We start from the raw sequence: 19,191 nt of genomic DNA on the forward strand, positions 1-19,191 counted from the left end.
AAAGCTCGAAAAGGAAAAGTCGTTAGGAGTACCTATTGTCGGCCACACGGGGGCAGAGGTTCTCAGTCTGAGCTGTTCAAAAAGTGAAAGACGTTAGAGAGGCGGAGCTGCTTAAGTGTCAGTCACCTCTGGTGAGAAACATTTAAACCCCAGTGTGGTCCAGTCCCGGAGGGGCACAGCAACGAACCATCCACCTGCCGGGACTTATCTCAGGATTTTTAACTTATTACTGAAACTTTAGTCAACATGTTAATAACTGTTACTTTGCTGGTGATGCTGACGAACACCATCCTTGCTGTGGAGAGTACAACAGGTAATATGTTACTACAGATTACATATATTATTTGTTATATCTGCGCTATTATAATCCAAAAATATTTTCATGGAAGCGTGTAAGTATTTACAGTAATATCTCTAAAGATGTCGTCAAATGTTTTCGAAGTTATTATTCGTTAAGAATGTAACAATGACCTGTAAGTTGCATCTTTTGAAAATTCTAAATTGATGAACACAACAAAACGTTATTCATAAGAAAAACATTGGTTGATACAATGTGAAATCAATGCTTTTGTGGTTTGTTTTTTAAATGTTATTTAAATTACCCAAGAAAACGACATTTTAATGTTTTATGTAATATTTTAGCAGAATGTCAACGTTACTGATGCATTAGCTTATTAGCATTAGCACAGATTATCTCACTACTTGACGGATGAAGTTTAAAAGTGATACGATGGACCAACACAAATGAAATTGTATTAAACATTCCACACATTTCACATTATAGTTAAGTAGTTGCTGTGACAAAAAATTAAATTGACATTAATATTAAATGTAAACTTGGATAAAAGTTTCCTTGCGACCTAGATTACAGAAAAACAACATTCCAACATAATTTAAGGAAAGGTTTAGTACTATCTAAGTACTATCTAATGTATCTGAGTGTGAGATGAAACGTGTATTATACTATAGTATTCATTACATTTGAGCATGTGTGCCAAACTCATATGTGTCCTGTCAAGTCTTTTTATGTTAGGTTAGGTTAGGTTAGGTAGAACTTTACTAAATTATTTTTTTCCAATAAGACACAGCAATACAGCAATTATTCATAAAAATAAACGAGAAAAGAACAAGAAAAAAGAGAAATAAAGAGAAAGGACAATCTGAGTCTAAAGATAAAGAACATAGATCAAATAAAAATAACAAAGAAAAAGGATACAAAGATTAACATAGAATAGAACATCCAGATACTTTCACTCCACTCCTGCCCCGAACTCAGAATTGTACAATTTAATAGCCCGAGGAATGAAAGAGTCCCTGAGTCTATTAGTGTTGCATCATGGGAGGAGCATTCGTGCTCCATCTGCTTCTCTGTTCACTGATGACAGTGTTGAGAGGATGACTGTCATCATCCATGATGGACAGTAGTTTGTCCAGTGATCTCCTCTCAGCAACTGTCACCAGTGAGTCCAGCTTCATTCCAACCACAGAACCAGCCCTCCTGATCACCCTGTCCAACCTGTTGACACTCCTCTTGACACATTTCCACCCCAACACACCACAGCATAGAACAGGACACTGGCCACCACAGACTGGTAGAACATGCAGAGGAGTTTCCTGCAGATGTTAAATGATCGGAGCCTCCTCAGAAAGTACAGTCTACTCTGAACTTTCTTATATAATATATGTAGTCTGCCTGATGGTTTGGTCCTGACCCATAACTATTCCAGTAAACTGAGGAACTGAGATTATAGATGTCAACAATTAAGCAGAGAGTCCAAATAACAACAGAACTATGGTTAAAGGAAAGGAAGATGAAATTAAATGTGTTCTGCCTGCGGCCAAGAGTGCTAAAAGATTTGGCAACTTTTGTGATTGAATTTGACCCAGTGCTTTATAGTGTTACAAACAGGGAATGTACTTTTTCTCTGGTGCTGACATTGGCAGGTTCTGGCCTCCATGAGGCCTCATTTTTGAATGTGAGGGAACACTGCCAGGTTCCCCACTTCCTAACATTGTATTGTAGAATGAAGCTCATCGCACTTTAACTTTAAAATATTAAAGTAAAACACACTTTGTGGCATTCTATGTGTTGGTCCAAAAACAATATAGTATCTTGTTTGTAGACCACATCTTAGCTTCCTTATTATTTGAAAAGTACCATTGTAACAATGGTCTATATATGATTCTGCTGTAGTACGAAATACCTGCTTTGTGGGTTTACCTGTTTATGTGTATTCATTGTTGTGCAATAATTATTGGATTATGTATTTATGACTTTACGACTAATTTGTTCTTGACTTTAATGTGTTACTTCAAATACTTTTAAATAATAAATGAACCCTTATTTCAGAGTCAAGGTGACACGAAGACCCAAAAACAAATGTGTTTAAGGTATCCTTTGTGTTATCTCTTGGTCCATAAATACACCCTGACCTAGAGATAACACAAAGGATAAATACTTCTAAAGTACCTGGGAAAACTAGCTTTCAAGAAAAAGGCTATGAGTGCTTCCAGTCACAAAAATAGATTTTCAAATCTCAATGACCGTTAATGAATTAAAGATGGATGAAAAAAAAGAAAACAACTTCCAGCATTTTAGCGGCTTGTGTCAATTTATTAATTAATTTTATTATTGTCCTCTAAGAGTCCTACAAAGTCAAACCAACCAAGACCCAGGCATGAACTAAAAAAGGAAGCTCTGAAAAAAGACAAGTGGTGGTCTAAACACATGCACTGATAACAACAGTCCTGACACAGGACTATGATGGAAAAGCACAAAAACAACAAATTGTGAAGGAAATGTTTGACTAGCAATGAATAAAAAGAACAAAGTGAAATTGTTTGTTGTCAAACATATTTCTATATGAACAGTTAGAATTCTCAGGCTCCTTGAATGTGCTAATAAATATTCAACATGAAAAAAACAATACACCTTTTTTTTTTAATCAATTTATGATTCCGGTTAATTTCTATATACAATCATTAAACACTTGAGTTGTTGGTGTCATCCTTGTCTTTGTTGCTTCATCTCTAATCTCAGTATCAAATGGGTTGGAGCAGATGGTCCTAATACAGGGGTCATCAACAGCTCAATAGCCAACAATAATAGGACATGAGGGGATCAAGGGCAACACAACAAATTCATCTCTAACCATTGGCTTCCTGAACAAAGCTTTGCATTTATTTCCTTGTCATGCCTTGTTCTTACCTTTCTGCTTCCTCTAATCTGTCAGTGGTTGGCTGGTAAACATATGGATATGCTACGTTTCCTTTTCTGCATGTAGAGTCAAGGCAGATCAAAAGAGAAGGAAAGAAAGTGTGTGTGTTAGTAAGAGCTATGAGGAGACAAGAGACTGTCACTGGCATGCTTTGTTCCTTATATTTACTATAATCTCTTCAACATAAGAGATCCATGCTTGTAACGTTCCTCATCATCAAATGATACCAAATATATACTGTATATATTTTTTTATTGTTGTTTTTCAGGTTTACTTCTTTATACTGAATTTGTTTGGTCCTAATGTGTCCTCACAAGGTTCTCTGTTCCTGTGTTAAGTAATAGTTCTAAAAACAACAAAAATCATAAATGAATAACAGCACGGATGTTTATTAGCTGTCGGAATCATTTCTACATTGTCGGTTTTGTTATTTTACTCTAACCTCACGAGGCCCACAATAAATAAAGTCAAAGAGCGTCATGTTCGCCCAGGGCCATGCTTTGCCTAGGGCTGACTGTGAAGATTATAATTTGAAGGGACCTTTAATTTAATTGAATCTTGAGTCTTTATGGCATACACTGATGTACTGATAAACATTGTATTATGCTTAGCATAACTTAAATGTTATTAAGGACTCTTCCAGTTTATGCATACAACCATTTTATTCACTATTTAACAAGTTTAGAATGTAACCTATATTAATGGTTGATATATTTTTCAAGGAAATGAATATATATTTTGGCCATTTTTGATAATGATGATAATTACATTTCAATGAAAAGAGGTACTTTTGGTTTAATCAAAAATCTAATGTAAATAATATTTAGGATAAGTTATCGTTTATGGATCATTTTTAAAAAAAAACAAGACAAAACATGAAACAGTTTTAATAAACATCTTTAAATCATGTACTTTTGTCTCTAGCTGGCTGCACATTTGATGGCGAGTCGGTTTCAGGTCTGTGTGCGTACCGACAAGCACACGACGACGACTTCGATTGGCAACAGATATCGACCTACAGGTGGCCCCGCCCCCCCACGGGCATTCCCCAAGGTGCGTACAAGTTCCTCTCTACTGCGAGTTTACTTAAAATCACTGTGTACATAGCAAAGATCTTTGGCCATGGAACATAACGATTATCAATGTATTTTAAATTTTTAAAGGCCTTAAGGTTAAGACAGGGTGAGGAGTGATGTCATGTCAGAACCACTGCTTCTACACTGTTGAGGTGGTTAAGGTGCCTTTTTTAGGATTTTCATGCTCAATTGGGAAGAGACACTTCAAAGGGACTACGTCTCCTGCCTAGAACCACCATAGAACTCTCCATAAAGAGCGGGAAAAGGTTTCTCTGGAGGGGGTAGTCTCTTTGCTCCGGTCGCTGCCCAGCAACACCACCTCAGAATAATGGTACAAGATGGATTGCAGACATTTCTCAGGCTGTGGAATTTTAACGATCATATAAGAATTTGTTACTACTTTGAGTTGATTTGTTATCATTCACATTCTAGCTGAACAAAACCTGCAAACTCATATTTTCAATTTATTACATTATTGTTCATTATATTAATAATAACAATACATTTCGTAGCTAATATACTTAAAGAAATATTATCAATGTCATTTTTTTTTAAAGTTTGAGCCACGGTCAAAAATAAATTCATAAAGAGTCAAACCCCAAAGAAGTCACTCCATAAGTAAGAAGTTAGATCTTCACACATATTTTTTATTTTTATTATCACCTAAGGGAAATGGTTTACTTGCACTGTTAAAAATCCAGTAACAGGTTGTTATTATTAGATCACCTTTTTTTTTTAAATATTTCATCACATTTTTGCCAAACCCTACTATCTGCCAAAAACATATTTACGTAGCCAAGCGTAAGAGGGGGGCATTGTGTGAAAATGGGGGTTGAGAGTCCATCTCTCCTTCTGTTGTGACCCTTTGTCTGCGTACCTCCGGGCCTCCCCCCCGTGCAACCGTCAGGCCTGTTCAGATGCTCCATCCCAGTCACTAATCCTGGGTCAGCAAGAGTCTTTCTCATGCAAAGCAGACAACGCGCAGCAAAGGCAAGCAGGACTTGTGATTGGTCCGTTTGAATGCAGCGTCAGGAGGCATTGGATGAAGCTGTAAGGTGCCACAACATCAAGGTAGTTAGAGTGCACCATCTCCTGGTGGGTTTAGGTACCTTCCTCCAGAGTTAGTGACAGGAAAAGAGAATGATCAAAATATCTTCCGTTCTTGAAGCATAGTTATATATAGTATAACTCAGTAATAGAAATGAACAAACTAGGTGCCTTGTACAAAACTTAAAGGCTGATTTAAAGTGTAATGTCTAGCAATTTGTACACGGTAAAACACTATAAAACATAAGAAATACGTTGATCAAGACGGCACTCAATTGTTTGTGTCCATCAAAGGGGCAAAATTCTTTTAATTCGCAATTTGTTACACACAATGTAGCATTATTTAGGAGAAGAAGCAGCTATTTCAAACATAAAACATGTCTGATCAATCATGCTTTCATACATAATAACATACATTATAAGTCGGCGTGTTTCTTAACACTGTTTGCATGCATTTTATTCTTGATGACCTGCAATCTACGCTCCTGCCCTTCCTAAAGCATCTATAGTGTGTGCTTTTTAGTACATACAAACAAGGCATTAGTGTATAAATAAGAATATGATGTAAATCATGTTAACCTTTTATATATTCAGATTACTGCAGCATTACTTCAGCAAAATAAGAAATAAGACTAATAGGAAATAAGAGAAATGAGCGATTACCAAGATCTTGTGGCAGTCTCGTGAAGCGCACAAGGATTTTTAATATTCAAATCTTTCCCCTTCAGGTTCCTTCATGCTGATCAACTCCTCAAGGCAGGTCAGCGGTCAGAGAGCTCAGCTTCTGCTCCCCCCCCTCAAAGAGAACGACACTCATTGCATCCAGTTCAGCTACTTCATCCACGCAGATGATGGCCAGAGTCCAGGTGACCTGCGGGTCCACATCAAGGTGGACGACGACAACAAGGGTTTCGCTGTGTGGAACATCTCTGGCTCGCAGGGCCAAGAGTGGCACCAGGTGGAGCTGTCAGTCAGCACTTTTTGGCCCAGTGAATACCAGGTACATGCTTGTTTAAAGTAATTCTACGATAAACTCTTAATTAGCAAAATATCCTTCTTGAAAGAAAAAACATTTCACTTTTACTCTGCCCTCAGGTCATCTTTGAAGCAACAGTTTCGGCGGAGAATGGTTACATCGCTATAGACGATGTTGTTCGGCTCAACTATCCTTGTTGTAAGTTTCTTGCCAACTTGTCATCTATGTTTAAAACATGATCTGAATTGTTGTTACTTTGTTTATTTGAATCCCATCTTGTCCTATAAATTGCTTTATAGTAGGGCTGTGATTTGGTTAGAATTTGGCGATACGATACGTAACACGATACAGGAGCAACGATACGTTTAATTGTACAAGGATATATTTGTAGTATTTCCTGAGTACTCTGGCGTTGAGGATGTCGTTATTGCTTTTATTTGTTTTTAAACCAAAATATGCCCAAACATTAGCTTTAAAAGCTGCTGGAGTCGACTGTATCCTCTTATCCTCAGATTTTTTTGTTCTTTTAGCTTAAGGTGATGTAATGACTTCTAGCATCTAGAGGCCAGAAGTTTAATTGCACTACAAAAATGAACAAACGCTGTATATATTTACATGTTCATTGTAAATTAAAATGAATTTTTTATACATACTTAATTGACATGTGAACTATGATAAAAATAAAATAAATGTGATTTTAAAGCCAAAAAGAAATGTTAAAATGAAAAAGAATCATGAAAAATAATCAAAATATAGAGTGCTGTTGATTATCGTACAGAAACATGAAACAAAAATTTGCGATTTAAGTGTATACATTTTTCTTACAACACTACCTTATAGTATAGCTGTGATTTATAAACAACATTCCACTTCACAACATTCATCTTGCATATACAGACGTAGAATTTTAAACTGTAATCAACAACATTTAACTAATCGAACAATGTGTTTTTTTGGAGATTGAAAAAAATGTAATTTATGGACAGTTATGTGCAATTTATTCACTGAAAGAATTATGTTTTCTCAGACAAAGTGCCTCATCTGTCATGGCTGGGTGAAATGGAGGTTAATGCAGGACAGAACGCTACTATCCAGTGTGTCGCTTCAGGGCAAGTCTCAGAGAGCGACCGTTTTCTCTTGGAGGTGAGTCTATGAGTGCATCTTTCAATGTAACTGCTCTAGAATGTCTACACGCTGCAACGAAGCATGACGATCCTGATGTACAGACACGTACATACGTTTGTTTTCAACATACATCTTTTTTCTCCGTTTGCTCAGAAGAGAAATGGGTCAGTTATGGCCCCGTCTGAGTTGATGCGACTGGGTGACCACAGGCTGATGGCAACTTTTCAAACACAAGCGTTGCATGTTGGTCATGCTTTCTACCGCTGCATCACATTATCCACGCACGGAGCTGCAGTGTCCAACTTTGGAGAACTGCTTGTCAAAGGTAGTCCTGGGAGCTCGAACTGTTACAATTGATGACAAAAATATGATGTTGATGTTATATAGTATTGTGTTTTAACTCATTTATTTTTTACTAATTTGTGTTCTAAGGGCCGCCCAGAGCATCTGGTCCCCCTCAGCTGTTGCGTGCCGGGGCCACCCATCTTATTATAACGCTCAACCCTGATGCCTTAGAGGGGGACGGACCCATCATCCAGAGACAAATCCAGTACCACGCCACCAACTCCACCTGGACGGAGACTCGTGCTGTGCCCTCGGCTACCTACAAGGTCTGGCACCTGGAGCCCGACACAGAGTATCACCTGAGGGTCTTGCTCACAAGACCAGGGGATGGGGGCACCGGCTTACCGGGTCCACTTCTGATTACCAAGACTAAGTGTGCAGGTGAGCAAGTTTATAAAAAATTCAAGCCCTTGTTTGTCTGTTTCCCATGCCCTGTTCCCTGAAACCTGGGATAATATAGATCACAAAATAGAACAATTAAAGAGAAATTCTGTATAATCTTCTTCTTCCACCCACAGAGCCAATCAGAGCCATCCAGGGTCTCACAGCCACGGAGATCCAGGCCCGGCAGTTGCACCTCCAGTGGGAGTCCTACGGCTACAACCTGACGCGTTGCCACAACTTCTGGGTGTCCCTGTGCTACAGTTACAGCACCCCAGCAGGGTTTGGCAACGCCACGGTCTCTGAGTGTTTCTCTATAGTGCCAACCTCCTTTCAGTTCAAGCTCAGATACCTTCCACCCTTCTGCTCCATCCACGTCCATCTGGTTCTGGCCAATCTTGAGGGCCGTAAGGAGAGCAGAGAAGTGACTTTCATGACAGAAGAGGACAGTAAGTGATGCTTTGGTTGGGGTTCGCCGGTTCATGCTGCTGTTTCTTCATCACGTCCGACATTCTGCTTCAGTTCCTGGGGTCATCTCGAAAGAGTCTCTGGTCTTCACCGCACTGGATGATGTTGTCATCTTTGAGTGGGAGGAGCCGTCAGAGCCCAATGGTATCATCACACAATATGAGGTTATTATTGATCATTATTTCCATATTTTTTAAAATTATTTTTATCTCTAATGTCAGGATAATACCGTCATCATCCAGTAGTTCCTCACAAACTCTATTTCTATGATCTTTTTCTCCTATAGATCGGATACCAGATTGTAGCGTCCAATGACCCCAACATCAACATCAACGGTCCTCGTCGTAATATTTACAAACAGAGGAACGAGACTCTACACAAGTTCACGACTTTGCACCCGGGGACCACCTACCTGGTGTCGGTCCGAGCCCGGACCTCAAAAGGCTTCGGTCCAACATCAAGCTCAGAAATCACCACCAACTTTTCTGGTAAGGATTTTTTAAATGCAGTTGACAATGGAACCTACTAAGTGTGTTCCTCGAACAAGACCTAATTATTTCATATGTTGACTACAATTTTAATTTTCTGTAAGGATTTTGTTTTAATTTGTCTCACACCGTTAAACTCTCTAGTTACTATTTTAGTGCCCAGATACACAACTGACCCCCATTAAACTACAGCAGAGGGTCAGAGACAGTGTTTTCATATACAGTTAAGTACTGAGAGACTTTGGGAATTTTCTGGCAGCAAGATGAAACCTTTATTGCCACTACTCAGGTCAAACATTGGGGGGAGCCAGATACAAGTATGTTCATTATTCATTGAATAATAATGAATGGTGAGGGAGGGGAAACCCTGGACAGGACGCCAATCTGTCGCAAGGAACACGAAAACTGTTGTTTAAATATTTTTGTTAAAAATAAACCTCAATATTATCATGCATTGTAGACAGTAAATTAATACAATAAAGAAAAAAGAATTTAATATATCCAGACAAGGACAGAAAACGAAATAAAAGTAATTTGGTGTCCTAGGAAATGTGTAAAAATCTATTAGCCATTAAAAAGAAATGGATATTACAAACTTAAATCACTGTCAAACAAGATTTCTAGATGTGTGGGTCAGTAGCAGAAGATGGGTCAAGAGGTCACAATCAGAAATAGAAAATCATGTTGCAGGCAAGTGTTAACTAGAAAACTAGAATTAGTGAACAGGTGTGAAGTTGGTCAACAAATTACTGCGAATGTAAGTGCAATATAAACAAACCTATCCCCAATGTTGACATAGTGAGACGACAAATTGAATTAATTGTTGAGTTTTAGGAAGCAGAAAAAACAGTGACGTATAATTTCCTCGTTCTTTGTGCGTGGCAGCCCCCATGTTTGAATATGAGAGCGTCCCACCACTATTGAGGGAAACAGAGAGCACCGTCACAGTGCTGCTTCAACCTGCCAGTGCCCGGGGATCTCCGGTCAGGTAGGAAAAATGTTTTCATATTGATCTGATAAACATTTTACTGTCAAGCCTCTCAGAGACTTTATCTTGACATCCAGTTGCATTCAATTTTTAAATGTCTCCTAATGGAGCAGGAGAAAGATTTTTGTGTTGTTGAAATTTAAAAATACGATACGTAGATGGTTAAATTTGGAAAATACATTTGGTCCAGTTCAGCATTAGAAGAGTTTTTTCCATCAAGAGGTGTGAATAATCTACAGCTGTGTTTGGATACTTCAGTGAAACTGTGTGTTTTTCCTCCTCAGTGCTTACCGAGTGGTAGTTGCTGATGAAAGCCGTTTTCATCAGATGATCAAGGACACTGGAGGACCAGACTGTTTCTCCACATCAACGTCGTACTCTGAAGACCAGACCAGTCCATGGTACTACTCAGCCGAGCTGACCCCCGACAGTCTGCAAGAGGCCAGACCCTTTATTGTGGGAGACAATCTCACCTATAATGGCTACCGGAATGTTCCATTAGACCCCACCGCCCACTACCTGATCTACCTGCAGGCCGTCAGCCACGCCAGAGGGGTACGTTGTCCTTTTCCTGTTTCTATACTGGAGATACGCTAAAGTTAAAGTCTATAAATTCTCATATTTGACTAGAAGGGTTCTTTAAATTTATTTGTCAAGTTTTATGTCTTTTTTTTATTTATTTACTTCATATTTCTGTCTCTTTTGTCATCAACAGGAAGTCAGGGTGAACTGCTTTCAGGTTGCTAGTAAAGGTATTCTTTTTTTCAAATCATTACTTTTATTATTTCATTGAAAAATACTACTTTAAATGTAATCTTCATACATTCATATTTACATTTTAATTAACTAATGACAGTGCTAAACAAAGCTGTCACAGCGTGTGGCTAATTGGTGACTCAAGATCATGGTTTCAGTCTCACTTAGCTTAAATAGTTGTGTACAGGAAGTTGAACTTGCATGATGTAAGACTCCTGCATTACCTGACGTCACCAACAAACAACATGTGTTTTTATCTGCATTGTAGCTGCATGGAGAGATTCTAAACAGGCTATGGAAGTCTCCCAGCATGCTGAGGACATCGGTTTGATCTTGGGGGTCTGCGTTGGGGTTCCTCTAGTCCTCATTCTGCTCCTGGGTGTCAGTGTCTTCATCAAGAAACAGTGAGTTGGAAGTTGATCTACTAACACAAGACACTTATTAAAGCATCATATGTCTGGTTATTTGAAATATTTTCATAACTGCAACCTTTATATTATTTTATTATATTATAATATGTTATTTCCTTGGACAAACATATAGATAACTAGGATACCTTGAGCCTCAATGAATTAAAAAAAACTCCAAATTGAATTAACTCCTCATCTTATCGCAGAAGGAGAGTCCAGACACTGCACAGAAAAATAACTTGGGCGTCTTTAGCTGCCATCTTGATTCTTTTTTTCATTAATGACCCAAAGTTATTGACCATAGATAAGAGTAGAAATACATTAGTTATTGACCAGAAACAATGTAATTCCAGTAAAGAATATCTTGAAACATTCATTTTACAGGAACATGTTTCTAGGCAGAATGTGGCTTAATCTAGAAAAAAAAGATAGAATCAAATCTCTATTGAAGTTCATGACGTAAAGGTTTATTTGACTTCTCAAGTATATTTTCTCTCTTCTCTCCACATACTTTACTGCCATCAGAAGCCATTTCTCTTCCAACTTCCTGTAAGTCCTCGTCCTCTATGATGTCATCATCCTACACATTTGTTCTTTCATCTACTGAACTCTCTTCTCCCACCATTAGTAGGAAGCAACTGACCATAAAAAGGTCGCCCATGTGCTACAAACAGAAGGCCTGGCGGCTGAGAGGCGAGAGAGACCAGAGCACTCTTTTACCTGAAGAGATAATGGGCCACTCCATAATGGATGCTCGAGGTGAGACCACAGGGATGGAAGTACGTCTTTTCAAATCTCCATCTAACCATCTTCGTTTTTTTTTTTATCTCAGCTGAGGAACCCAGTTCCATCAGTGAGTATTCTAGTCCACTAGGGGGCAGCCCGCAGCATCACAACCGTAGCCTGCTCTACCACACCGGGCAGCTGCATCCAGCCGTGAGGGTCAACGACCTCTTCCAACACATCAGCCTGATGAAGACGACGAAGGGATATGGCTTTAGGCAGGAATACGAGGTGACATCACAGATCCAGCCTGAGGTTGCGCTTGAAGATATACATGTGTCTCACACGTGTGTCACTTCACAGAGTTTCTTCGATTCCAGAAGGAGGCGCAGCTGTAAGTCCTCAAGATCAAGAGACACTCTTCAATGATGGACCGCTGTCATGTCAATAAAGACAACTTTTAATGAACGCAATCAGAAGCCATAATTATGTATTTATAAGGCTTTACAGAAGATCTTTAAATGGTTCATAATTAAACAGGCTTGTGTGGGTTTACTCAGGACACGTTTCTTTTCCACAGTCCAAAAACTGTGAACTCTAGATTTTCTGTAGGTGTAAGTGTGTGTCGGAAGTTGTGTGTTCTGGGCTGGTGACCTATTTAGGGTGCCCTTGTCTCTCACCCGAAGAAGCTGGGATAGTCTTCAGCCCTACTGTCACCCTGATCAGAATCAGTAGTAGAAAATGAATGAATAAAAAATTGTAAAAAGCTTAGTAAGTGATTAGCAATGGTGGCTTTAATGTAGTTGTAAAGAAATACTCAGACATAGGATTCAATTTTTGTTTTAATAATGGCAAATATCTATTTTATGTTGTTACATTTTGAATCTCTGGGCTGATGTTATTCATTGTATCATATTTGTTGATCGAACTCATTGTACTGTCTTTAATATATTGTGTGAGTTTGACGCCAACATGCATCCGTAATCTTTGAAAACACTTTATTTTACTTTATTCATGAAGACGATCGTCATCGAGTGAAGCTGCATCCCATACTGACAGACCCCGCCCCTGATTCCATCACTGCAAACTACATTGATGTAAGAGAATCCCACACACTGAGACGTCATTGGCTACTCAAAGTCCATTGATCACTTCTCTCTGTCATTCAGGGTTACCAGCGACCGAACCGCTTCATTGCTACAGAAGGTGAGTTTGTGTAGAGGCAGGTCTGCAGTGAACACACATATCCTGTGAGTGTTGACATGAACCACACATTTTAATCACTGTCTGGAAATAAAGAATTTCAGTTTTATTATTCAACTGTTTCCATAGATTCATATTTGATATCATATACATCTGCATTTAGACATTAATTGCTTTTTACTATATATTTTATGCAATCATTTGTTTAATTACAGACATGTTACATAAGTAATATTTCAACTCAAACGTCTCCTGTTGACATCTGTCTCCTCTTGACTCTCCTGACCCTCTTCTGCAGGTCCCACCACTGAAACCATAAATGACTTCTGGAGGATGGTTTGGCAGGAGAACTGCATCAGTATCGTCATGATCACCAAACTAGTGGAAATGGGCAGAGTGAGTGTGTTTTATTTAATAGTTTATTTTGAATCTTGTCAACGGCCTCATTTTAAAGTTTATCCATGATTTACATTCACTTCATCAAATACACAATTCACATAAAATTACAATTTTTTTATTGTGATCAAAGATTTTTATTGCAAGCAGAGAGAAGTACAGCTTCATGTTAACCAATCACAGGCTGGTTGTTATTATAATTACTGTTTTCACCAATGTCCACATGAACCTCCTCTCAACATATTTATTCTCATAGTGTAAAAATATGCTTCATCACACTTATAATATGTTGAATTTTATGAGACGGATTTTTGTGAAATCTGAAGCTGTCTGGACACAAAAAAATGTATTCCCTGCCTCAAAATAATAATAATAGTTTGTGGCCATAAAATACATTGAATTCTCTACTTTATATCTTACAATCTACTTCCATTCCATCTCTATGAAAACCTGTTGTTAAGGATATGTATTTTTGTGCCCACAGGGCTATTAAAAGATGCGTAATGCAGTTTCATAAGCCATTATTGTAGGTACATAAGTCGGGAAATCAAAAGAAAAGCCTTTACTAAATAAAAAAAGAAGCACAGAGGCCGCAAGTCTGCTTCTGCAGCTGCAAAACAGTATGATCTCTAAAATAATAACAGAGAAATGACAATGCTGAATGGGGTCGGACCAGCTTCTCAAATATCCAGAGTGATGTGCTTGAGTTATCCAGACTAGAGATGAAATTGAAGAAGATCGTAATAGATCAATGTATTTCTATTTTTATGTCATACCATGTCACGTAATGGTGTTCTCTTGTTCTCTGTGCAGGTGAAGTGCTGTCAGTACTGGCCTGATGTTAGCGAGCTGTACGGGGACATCAAGATCTCAGTGTTAGCCACGCAAACTCTGGCAGACTACAGTGTTCGAACCCTGGTCCTGGAGAGGGTGAGCCACGTCTCATGTCACTCTGCTGAAGTGAGAAGGTTTTCAGGTGCAATAACTGAGCTGCTCCTTATAGAGAGGTTACCCGACCAAGCACGAGGTTCGTCACTTCCACTTCACCTCGTGGCCTGAGCACGGAGTCCCGGGCCACGCTACGAGTCTGCTAGCTTTCCAGCGCCGGGTCAAAGCCTCCACGCCTCCGGACGCGGGGCCAGTGATGGTCCACTGCAGGTACTGAAACACCCTCTTCTCACCAGATGTTGGGGTCACCATTCATGAATCCATCCTTGCACACTTCAGCCCTGGAGCCGGACGCACCGGCTGCTACATCGTGGTGGACATCATGCTGGACATGGCTGAGTGTGAAGGAGTGGTGGACATCTACAACTGCGTGAAGACACTGTGCTCTCGACAGATCAACATGATCCAGAGCGAGGTGAGTCTTTCACACTCTCTCGCTCACTCGTGCGTTCGTAACCAACCGCTCTGTCGTGCTCACGCAGGAGCAGTACGTCTTCATCCACAACGCCCTGCTGGAAGCCTGTCTGAGCGGAGAGACGAGTATCCCCGTGTGTGACTTTGCCGTCAGCTTTAAGGAGATGCTGAAGGTGGACTCTCAGAGCAACACCTCGCACCTCAGAGAGGAGTTTCAGGTGAGTTGAAGAATCCTGTCATTTTGAAACCTCCTTGACTTTGCTTCGCTTCAAGACTCTGGCGTCACTAAACACTCACCTGGAGTCGGACGAGTGCAGCGTGCCCAGGAAGCGAGAGCGGGTCCACAGGAAGGACGATCTGCAGCTGGACCTCACCTTTCTGGTCGGCACGGAAGACGAGAGCGAGAACTGCATCCACGCCGAGCTGGTCAGCAGCTTCCTCCGACCAGAGGCCTTCACAGTGATGTCACACCCTCAGCCTGAGAACACGGACGACTTCTGGAGACTCGTCTACGACGACAGGTGCACCGCGGTTGTCATGCTGAACCAGATGGACCAATCAGATTCTACCTTGGTGAGACAATCTACAACATAAATGTCAAATAAACTCATACATATTCAACGATCCTGGTTCTGATTCTTCATTTCCCTGACCGTGTCTGCTCTCTCAGAGGTGTCTGCCGTACTGGCCCGATCACGGGGTGCAACAGTTTGGTCCAATGAGGGTGGAACTGTTGTCCATCACTCACGAAGACAACTCCATTGTCCGTCTGTTTCAAGTGCGGAACATGTCCCAGGTACCATTCTATGATGTCATTTTCCATTTTCATGTGTTTTATTTAAGAAAGGTAATCGTTTTTTTTTTAAAGTGTTTGCAGATTCATTTACTCAAAAGACACATTTTAAACAAGCTCTTATTCTGAAATGTCTTCTTAAAAAACAGGAAGTACTTCTCAACATTATGCTAACCAACAGGTTAACAAATAAATTGTCTCCTGAAGATTTTTGTTCACTTACATATTTACATTTGTGTCATAATCATGAAATAATCATAAAATATTAAAGAATAGATAATAAACACATGTTTATTTAATAACGTACTAAAGAACATAAGAACCACACAATGCTCTGGATTGTTGATACAAAATGTCACATCTTCTACGTCACTGTAAACAGGCCCATGAGCGCCCTCTAGCGGTGCACCACTTCCAGTTCCTCCGCTGGTCTCCATACCGGGATGTGCCCACGTCTAAGAGAGCCTTCCTTGGTCTCCTGGAGCAGGTTCTGCACCTGCAGACGAACAGCAGGGAGGGTAGAACCCTCGTCCACGACCTGTAAGTCATGCTAGCCTCGAGCGTCTCCCCGTGATTGTGCTCAAGACCTGATGGTTTCTGTGTGTGAGCAGAAACGCTGGAGGACGAAGTAGTGTCTTCTGTATTTGCACCGCCATCCTGGAGATGATCCACCATCGCAGCACGGTCGACGTGTTCTTCTGCGCCAAGACCGTCTGCAACACCAGGCGCAACATGCTGGAGACCATGGTAGTTCTTCTAGCGGGTCCAATATCTCCATCTTTTTATTCTTGTCTACTTATCGTTTTGATCTTGTGCAGGAACAGTACCAGTTCTGCTACGAGCTGGTGCAGGAGTACCTGAGCGTCTGGACTTCAAACACCACTCCAGCCTGAACGTGACCGTGTTCCGGTCCAGTTCGCAGTAATAGGCTGAAGCACCTGAAACACTCGTAGTCAAAAGGACGACAAATGGTTTTTAGGTTTAAGTTCTGTCTCTGTGGACCTCAGGCCTATCTGACCCAGAACTTCTACAGATACAACCCTGATCCATCTATGGGTGGTGTCCCACACAGGAAAGAATCCATATCAAATAGATTCCTGAGTTTCAGAAATCCAACTACTTCTTTCACATGTGGAATAATTTGCCTTTGATTTCCACATTTCCTTGTTCTATTTCCAAGAGAGGCTTTAAGGACTTCTGGTTTGTATCACTTCACCAGAGGTTTCCAAGACACCGTGTCATGACACGACTGTAATGTCTTCCAGTTTTATTTAATACCTGCTGAACACAATCCTCTTCTTCTCTGTGTCGTCTTTTTTATGGTGTCTGTTACATTTACATGTTGTGTTTTTGTTTCAGTGTATTTTCTATGTTGTGTGTTCACATAAAATGAACTAAAAGACAACAGTCTGGCTACATGTGTGTGTGAGACATCCGTGTAGATCTGTTTTCAGGATGAATCCATATCAGGCCTTGGACACTTTGAGGCTCTTCTTCATGGATATATTCTAGAGCAGGAAGTTTTTCAAATAAAACAATACAAGCATAAGCAATTTTGAACGTCGTTTTATTGGTTTTTAGTACAACTGTTGAATTTTGTGCTTCCGAAAAATATGCCGTGTGGACACCAAGTTCACAAGAAGAGTTTCTAAACAGCACTATTGTTTCAATGACAGAGTATTGCAAGTACAACAAACTATTGGAGGAAACATCGCACAGACATGCGTCCATAGAGAGAGCAGGGAGTTAGATATTAAAAAGGAGTTTGTACGAATGGGCAGAAGCGGAGCCGGCATGCTACATGTTAAATGGGTAATAGAAAAAAAAAATCAAATCGTAGTAGTAAACACAACAACAAAAATATAAATCTTTGGGTAAAAAAAAAAGGTTTGAAGTTTCAGTCTTCTGTAGTTTTTTCCTTGTTCTTCCGGACCTCCTCCAACTTCTTGTCCTGTGAGAAGACAGGCAGCTGTCAGATGAATCAAGAAGCCATCACATGAACCCACTGACCTTCTCCTTGAACTTCTCGTTCATGGCAGCCATCAGTGCTGTTTTATTCTCTTGGTTTGCTTCCATCTTCAGGTTGAGCTTCTCCTCTGCCATCTTGCTGAAGTTGTTGTTCTCCTCCATGGCTTTCTGGAGAACTTCCTTCTGGTGCTCGCGCTTCTCAGCCAAGTGCTTCAGCACCTCCGCCTCATGGTTCTGAGACAAAGACGTTTACGATCATCCGCTGTGGCCACTAAAAAAAAAATCCTGATTCAAACCTTGCGCCTCTCTTCGGCCGCATCCAGTTTCTTCTGTATCTCCTCCAACGACACGTCCTTCTTCTCGCGGGCGGGTAGAGGGAAGTCTCCCTTCGCATCAGGGCCGTTCGCCCCTAGAATCACCTCGAAAGCCTGACCGGAGGCTCTCTTGTCCAGCTCCTTCACCTGAATGTCTGTGTGTAAAAAAAAAACACACACACATGTAAGCATCGTGTGTGACTTGAATCATCAAACATCGTTGTCACCTTCAGCTGATGCCATCTCGTTATGCTTCAGGTCACGTCCACTGAAAGAGAGAAACAACAAAGAAATGATTGAGATTTTGAACTATCTCACTGAAGACCCCACCTGGCTGTCTGGCGCTACTACACGCAACCACCGCCCATCAAGCCACACAAAACAGCCAAGAATGACGTCACACAGACAGAGTGTCACTTGAAAAAAAAGAGACATCGATTAATCCCAACTATCCAGCTGTCATCCTATGTTGGAATAAACACCCGTCCGTGAAGGCACCACGCGACCTCCTGCCTCCTCCCAAAAAAAAACAAGCAAACATGATTAGACTTAAACCTCGCGAGGACAATTGTTTGTGTTGTTTGTCTGAGCGACGACTAACAAACAAAGACGCTTTTGACATCCCATGATCAAACAAAGAAGCGCGTGCTCTCTGTGCCACCGCTCGAGCGCCTCAGATTTGGGGATGAAGATGAAGATGAAGATGTCACTTCACGTTCGAGTCCACCTGCCCTGGGAGGGAAAAAAGAAAAGCCCGCGCGACCCAAGCACGAGACGCCAGACGCGTCCATATTTCCATTCGGTGGAAAAGAAAAAGTCATGAATTTACCCCAAAAAATATCATCTTAATATCGAGTCCATCAAAGATGCGAGTCTGGATCAACTTCCACGGACGCCACGAGCAGAACATGAACGTAAACACGCGCGTCAGTTGACTTGTCACGCGCGCTGTTATCAATGCAACACGCGATAAAAGATAATAAAAAGTTGAAGATGCTGTCACACCCACCTGACTTACACGAGCTGTGGATGCTGCGAGCCTCGCGCACAATAGACTGCGCGCGACCGACAGGAGCGCGCGTTATTGTCCCCGAGCGCATGACGTCACGCTTTGGCTGCCCAGCGATTGGTTGCCCGCCAATTTATGCTGAACT

The 19,191-nt window shown here is 40.6% G+C and overlaps 2 protein-coding genes across 2 annotated transcripts; one reads left to right on the forward strand and one right to left on the reverse strand.

Annotated features, from left to right (window-relative positions):
- The first annotated feature begins 142 nt into the window (after window positions 1–142).
- On the forward strand, window positions 143–17,250 carry ptprua (protein tyrosine phosphatase receptor type Ua). Its single transcript, XM_087787469.1, has 30 exons — window positions 143–313; window positions 4,143–4,271; window positions 6,070–6,341; window positions 6,437–6,515; window positions 7,345–7,460; window positions 7,596–7,767; window positions 7,875–8,168; window positions 8,306–8,617; window positions 8,691–8,800; window positions 8,923–9,124; window positions 10,010–10,112; window positions 10,397–10,667; window positions 10,828–10,864; window positions 11,137–11,272; window positions 11,804–11,827; window positions 11,907–12,037; window positions 12,111–12,292; window positions 12,365–12,395; window positions 13,022–13,098; window positions 13,171–13,207; window positions 13,503–13,600; window positions 14,414–14,530; window positions 14,604–14,758; window positions 14,828–14,963; window positions 15,031–15,180; window positions 15,236–15,535; window positions 15,633–15,758; window positions 16,138–16,295; window positions 16,367–16,502; window positions 16,574–17,250. The coding sequence occupies exons 1-30, from the start codon at window positions 247–249 to the stop codon at window positions 16,646–16,648; spliced, it is 4,233 nt and encodes a 1,410-aa protein (XP_087643595.1). The 5' UTR covers window positions 143–246; the 3' UTR covers window positions 16,649–17,250.
- A 55-nt stretch (window positions 17,251–17,305) lies between these two features.
- Window positions 17,306–19,106, reverse strand: stmn1a (stathmin 1a). The gene is made up of 5 exons (XM_087787470.1): window positions 19,047–19,106; window positions 18,265–18,305; window positions 18,020–18,192; window positions 17,766–17,957; window positions 17,306–17,706 (listed from the first exon to the last, which is right to left on the reverse strand). The coding sequence occupies exons 2-5, from the start codon at window positions 18,278–18,280 to the stop codon at window positions 17,653–17,655; spliced, it is 435 nt and encodes a 144-aa protein (XP_087643596.1). The 5' UTR covers window positions 18,281–18,305; window positions 19,047–19,106; the 3' UTR covers window positions 17,306–17,652.
- Window positions 19,107–19,191: the final 85 nt, after the last annotated feature.

The sequence above is a fragment of the Callionymus lyra genome, chromosome 3 (assembly GCF_982586985.1).
Source record: "Callionymus lyra chromosome 3, fCalLyr1.hap1.1, whole genome shotgun sequence".
Classification (NCBI taxonomy): domain Eukaryota; kingdom Metazoa; phylum Chordata; class Actinopteri; order Syngnathiformes; family Callionymidae; genus Callionymus; species Callionymus lyra.

Bases quoted from the DNA above. Each gene is read 5' to 3' on its own strand.
- ptprua (XM_087787469.1), top strand. From the start codon at position 247: ATGTTAATAACTGTTACTTTGCTGGTGATGCTGACGAACACCATCCTT. The intron at 6,516-7,344 runs GTAAGTTTCTTG...ATGTTTTCTCAG, and splicing joins TCGGCTCAACTATCCTTGTT to ACAAAGTGCCTCATCTGTCA. The intron at 12,293-12,364 runs GTGACATCACAG...GTCACTTCACAG, and splicing joins GCTTTAGGCAGGAATACGAG to AGTTTCTTCGATTCCAGAAG.
- stmn1a (XM_087787470.1), bottom strand. The intron at 17,958-18,019 runs GTTTGAATCAGG...TCTTTGTCTCAG, and splicing joins CGGCCGAAGAGAGGCGCAAG to AACCATGAGGCGGAGGTGCT. The intron at 17,707-17,765 runs GTCAGTGGGTTC...GTCTTCTCACAG, and splicing joins ACGAGAAGTTCAAGGAGAAG to GACAAGAAGTTGGAGGAGGT.